At 34.3% G+C, this 5,675-nt stretch overlaps 1 protein-coding gene across 1 annotated transcript; it reads right to left on the bottom strand.

Annotated features, from left to right (window-relative positions):
- Positions 1-416: 416 nt before the first annotated feature.
- On the bottom strand, positions 417-5,005 carry LOC117928902 (beta-glucosidase 12-like). The gene is made up of 13 exons (XM_034849007.1): positions 4,831-5,005; positions 4,612-4,681; positions 3,894-3,952; positions 3,364-3,439; positions 2,929-3,006; positions 2,777-2,864; positions 2,430-2,685; positions 1,685-1,800; positions 1,352-1,566; positions 1,218-1,249; positions 1,004-1,106; positions 760-856; positions 417-659 (listed from the first exon to the last, which is right to left on the bottom strand). The coding sequence occupies exons 1-13, from the start codon at positions 4,993-4,995 to the stop codon at positions 488-490; spliced, it is 1,527 nt and encodes a 508-aa protein (XP_034704898.1). The 5' UTR covers positions 4,996-5,005; the 3' UTR covers positions 417-487.
- Positions 5,006-5,675: the final 670 nt, after the last annotated feature.

Raw genomic sequence — 5,675 nt, 5'->3', positions numbered from 1 at the left:
TGATATGAAAATTTACTCAGATCATATTTGGAAAGTAACTTATTTAAATTTGAAAAATAACTTAATTTGATTACTTGTTAATATCATGGCTATAGTTTCAACTGTTTAAGGATTTGATTTTTGTTCAATTTTAATAGCTAAAATTGGGAATGATGCCTAACTTGTATCATAAAATGCAAGAAGTTATGGGCCATGTTTCGTCTGTCCTAAACATCGGCCGTAGCCCAACTTGTTTCCCTTTTGCCTTAGGGAATCACGGCAGCAAGCCCTTGAGGCTTAATGGGCCTAAACATGATTTGGGCTCTAAGCTAAAATTGGGCTTCACCAGGTCCAAAAAGTGGCAGCGTTTGGGTAATTCTATTCATCATCATTACTTGAAAGTTGCCGTAAAAGAAAAATAAAAGAAATGATAATTATAATCCAAAAACTTTGCATTATTAAAAGGAAAACCAGTTTATTATTATGAAATTACAAAGTACTTAGTAGTCTAACCCCCCTTAAGAAAATTCTTGAACCATTTCGCTGATGATTTAGGATATCGTTTCAACCCATCTTTATAATCGATATAGTAGCTTCCAAATCGAACAGTGTAGCCACTGATCCATTCGAAGTTGTCCAATAATGACCACGCAAAGTATCCCCTTACATCAGCCCCATTCCTATCGAGATCCGTAATTAGATTATTCCAAACAAAAAACTGGAATAATTTCTTAGATTTAATTATAAAAAAGAAAGCAAAAAAAAAATTTGAAAACTTACGTCATTGCACGTCGAATGAACATAAGATGTTGATCATAGTAGTCTATTCTCATATTGTCCTCAAGTAATATCGTGTTGGTATTAAGCTCATCAATTCCTGCAAAAGATGAAGATATCGAAATGGTACAAAATTCCAAACCCTATGCTCATAAACAATTTTTAGAATATTGGACTTAAAAGAAGCTTAATACATAAATACTCTTAATTATGTATATTATATTAAATAATCATTTAATGTTTTTACCATTTTCCGTGATGTAAATGATGGGATTGTTAAAATTCTCTTTTGTGTAGAGTAAAATATCTCCAATCCCTTCTGGATAAACATAGAGCCAGTCAGAGGCAGCCTGCAAAATCAATTGTAATGCAGATCCCAACCATCAACTAGAAACTGTTTTCCTTGACTATCACCCAAAGTTACAAAATCAATCATTAATGTACCATTCTAAAGATCTTACTTTTGGGCCAATGGGAACTCCATTTCTCTCATCTGTATGCAAAAGATTGATTTCGTCATATTAAAAAATAGAAGTGAATGAACTTAGGTTAAGGTCATGGCCAAAAAAACCAACTCCATTGAAGCAATACTTACATGTAAGGTAAACACAAGCATCTGTGTAGCTGCTCATGTTTTCATTTTTGCATGGAACATCTGTGGCATATCGTGCGGAATAATAGTTTATACCAATGAAATCATAAGATCCTTTTACCATCAAGGATTCCACCTTAGAGAATTCTGGCAACCGGTTTTTTATGTAATTCACCATGTCAGTAGGGTAGGCACCTGAGTTCAGTGGCTCCATGAACCTACGACAGTATGAAAGATTAGTATTAGGCTCAACTCCATCTTCAATGCATTTTCATTATAAAAAAAAACAAAAAAACAAAAAAACAAAAAGGGTTTGTGATTGTTGTAATTTTGTACCATCCATACGAGAAAGCAAGGGCTCGGTTTGCTGCATTTCGATCTGCAGGTGTGTCATAGTAGGGCACGATCCATGGTGTGTTTAGTGCCAACCCAATTTGACCATTTTGAGAGACCTAACACAATATCGTGCGTGTTATTGGAACCTTAATTCGATTATTCCAATGATAAAAAATAAAAAATAAATAAATAAAAAGTTGATACGCTGATAAGCATTTTTAATTTGGAACCCTAATTCGATTATTCTAACAAATGAAAAATGATACGAAGATTAGCATTTTTAATTGTTTGAAAGCACTTTATGATGGTTAAATCTTATGCTAAATTATTTAAGTGGTGTTTGTTTTTTTACTTAATTTTAAATAGAACCTTAATGTTTAATAGTGTTAAATATTAGGTTGTTTGTTTTTGTAGTATTTTATTTCTATTAAGTATTAAAAAGTAAAGAAAAATTAATATGTTATTTTTTCTATTTAGAAAAAACTAAATATTTATGTTTTTTTTTATTCAATAAAAAATTTATAATAAGTCATGAAAAAATAAAAAAATAAACAACCTAAATTCTGAAAATAAATTACTTTCAACAAGAAACCATAAAAACAAACACTCCCTTAACATGACACCGGGAAAATTTTTCTAATTCAAAAATTACTAATATCTTCTTAAGGACGCATAAATGAAAAGCTGCATAGCTGAGCCAAATGGGGTCTAATTTGATTGAATAATTCAGAGACCATATACTAACCTGGTACTTGTCCCTGTAGACTTTCACTGCAGCTGCATGAGCAAGAAGCTGGTGGTGTGAAACCAAGTAGGGCTCGGTCCCAGAATCGCCCGCAATGCAGTCTTCAGACCACCACTTTGAACATCTACCTGGAGGGCATATACCATACGTATATCCCATGGTGGAGAAGGTGTAGGGCTCATTTAAGGTGATCCAATGCTTCACCCTGTCACCAAAGCTTCTATAGCAAAGTTCGGCGTAGTCTTGGAAGTCATTCCTGATCATGGCATTGGATGGATAGCGTTTAATCATATAGGAAGATATTATAGATAGGAATTAATGAACCATTGAGTACTTTCCGAACTTACACAATGTTTGGACTCAAAAAGCCTCCATACTCATCTTCAAGTGCTTGTGGAAGGTCCCAGTGGAATAGAGTCACAAAAGGCTGTAATCCTAACAAAACCCTAACCCTAATGTTAGTAAGAACTAAAACAATGAGAATGCATCAAATTCTTACCATTTTGTAGGAGCTCATTGATGAAATTGTTGTAATAATTGATGCCTTCTTGATTCACTCCACCGCTTAACTTCCCACCTAAAATTCGAGATTTTAAGAGACTAAATACTAATATTTTGTACAAATGAATCTCTTAATTGGTGGTTAAATAGTAAGAGAATTCTATCTAGAAAATGACGTTCAAAGCTAACAAAACCATGAATTTGGCTCCTACTCATCACACCATGAATCCTAGCTACTCAATTTTTAGGTGTACAGATATACAAAGAAAATTGTTATATCAATACTTGGATTATTTCATCACTTGAAGAGTGAAGGAGACATAAATGAATTGTATGATTGAATTATAACTTGAATGTGCTAGAAATGATCCTATTTTAGATGCATGGACAGTGCTTGAAAAACCCGAAAATTTGGTGGAAATGATGCTCTTACTTGGTAGAAGTCTGGACCAAGAGATGGAAAATCTGAAGGCATCAAAACCAACATCCTTCATTATACCCACATCTTCCTGTCAAATTCCCAATTTATAATCAATCATCAATCAAACAAAGCTTACAAAATCTCCATTAATGAGGAAGGTGTGGCTGTATAAATGTAAGGCTCCATTTGACAGTACTAGGAAAAGGATCTTTCTTTTTCATTTTTTTTTTCTTTTTTAAAAGAAACTCCAAACTCTTCTGTTTGATTTGTTGTGAAAAAAATTAGAAAAAAAGAAGATAAAAACATAATAAAATTTATTTATAAACTTATGCATTTTCAATTCTTTACATATAGAAGAGGGATAAGCTTGGAAATTATGTTAGAAAAAAGTTTGAGGAGTTTAAACTAATTTTTTATTTTTCTCAAATATTTTCTGTATTTCCTTTTTGTTTTCTTTTTTCTTTATTTATTATATATATAAGCTATATGCTTTTGTTGGTGGGGTTTCTTTAATAACACTTATTTGACCAAACCATATATACCTTGTAACGATGATACAAATCATCTGCAACAGCTCCACTGCTATGGTCCTTTATCTTTTCTGCAATGCCACCACAAAAATTCCCACAATTAATAATATATATATATACTTTTAACAAGAGTAAAGATAGACCAAATGAAGAAAAAAGTATCATTATGGTAAGAATATTTAGTGGTCTATAATAAATGCTAATAAATATGTTAGTATATTGTTTGTAAGTTCACCCACTCTTTCCTTTCTCAAACCCTTCATGTATGAATATTAATTAGTGGTTGTTTGAACATCCAAAGGAAATGAAATCATTTTGTTTTCCACACCAAACTCCACACATTCTACCCTTTTATGCATACCCTTCTACATATAGAGAAGGGCTTTGCACCCATGGTTCCATGTAAATAAGTTTTTCACAAATATTGGTGCAACTACTGGACCCTTTATTCACCTTTCAACAATATTGTTGGGTTTAGAAGTAAATGTCATGTACATTCTCTGGACCAGAGGGAGACATTCCAATTTTTCCATTTAAGTCTTTAACTCTTGACTGGCTTTTCTCTCATGTCTTTATTTTATTGACAGATCTAGCACAACTCAATCACAGAAGGAAACAACTTTCAAAATCCAAAGGTGAAAAGATGAGATAAAAAAATGTAAATGAGAATCATATGCGAGAGAGAGAATGAGAATCATATGAGTGAGAGAGAGAGAGAGAGAGAGAACACCTGGATATTTCTGAGTGAAAGTATCCCATATACTTCTTCCTCTCCCACCTTCATCCGCTGCACCTTCATACTGCAAAATTCCAGAAAACCAAACACACCCCATCACTCCACCTTCACAAATCCCAACTCCGAAAACAAAAACAAAACAAAACAAAAATAGAAAAATAAAAAAACCAAACGTCAATCTTCGACAGTGCAAGAATCCTAACCACCACCAACCTGGTAAGAAGATGAAGCCGTCCCAAACACAAACCCCACCGGAAAACAGCTCCGGCCTGCACATTCTGGGCCACGAGCACCTTCCGGCCCACCAGCACTTTCATTCCAAGCCACTGATCCAACAATAGCAGTGAATAACACAAGAAGAGACCCTTTAATCGCCATTTTTGCTTTTGATTCTTCTCTCCCAAGCATCATCTCCTTTATACAGAAAGACACCCCATGGCTGAGCCCACATTATTCTCTAAATATTCCAAAAATGCCCTCCAAATTTTGGGGCATGGCCCTCTTTTTGGGGGTATTTTTGGTGCTAAATTTGTGGTAGTCTCTCAAATACCTAAACTGCCCTCCAGATTTTAGGGCAGGGCCCACTCTTTGAGGTGGTATTCTCGGTACTAGGATTTGTTAGGAGAGGTTTTGGTGTGAAAACTGAAGGGCCTCTTGGGAATATGAAATTAGAAATGTTTACACACGTTGCATGTATTTTCGTTTGCATGCATCACACGTAGATTGGAGTTTATGCAGTTACTCACACTTTTTGTGTGCCAACAGTACTGTAGTGCCACATCACCATATGATGGGCTCTTTAGTCTTTTCCAACAAAAAAAAAAACTAATAGTAAATTAAAGAAACTTCTACTAACTAGCTATATGAAGGTGAGCATCCAAAGCCAACTTCTTAAAGGGACTATGGTGGTTCAGGAATGAAAGTTTGAGGCAATATCAGGTTTATGATGCCTTCACATGTTTGGCAACGCACACATGCTACACTGATGTATTCAATGAACCTATAGCCTTGGTCAACAAGCCTGATTAGTCTTTGAAATTTCATTGCAATAGGGAAGA

Source organism: Vitis riparia, chromosome 13 (assembly GCF_004353265.1).
Source record: "Vitis riparia cultivar Riparia Gloire de Montpellier isolate 1030 chromosome 13, EGFV_Vit.rip_1.0, whole genome shotgun sequence".
NCBI lineage: Eukaryota > Viridiplantae > Streptophyta > Magnoliopsida > Vitales > Vitaceae > Vitis > Vitis riparia.
This window is presented reverse-complemented; position numbering and strand designations above follow the sequence as displayed.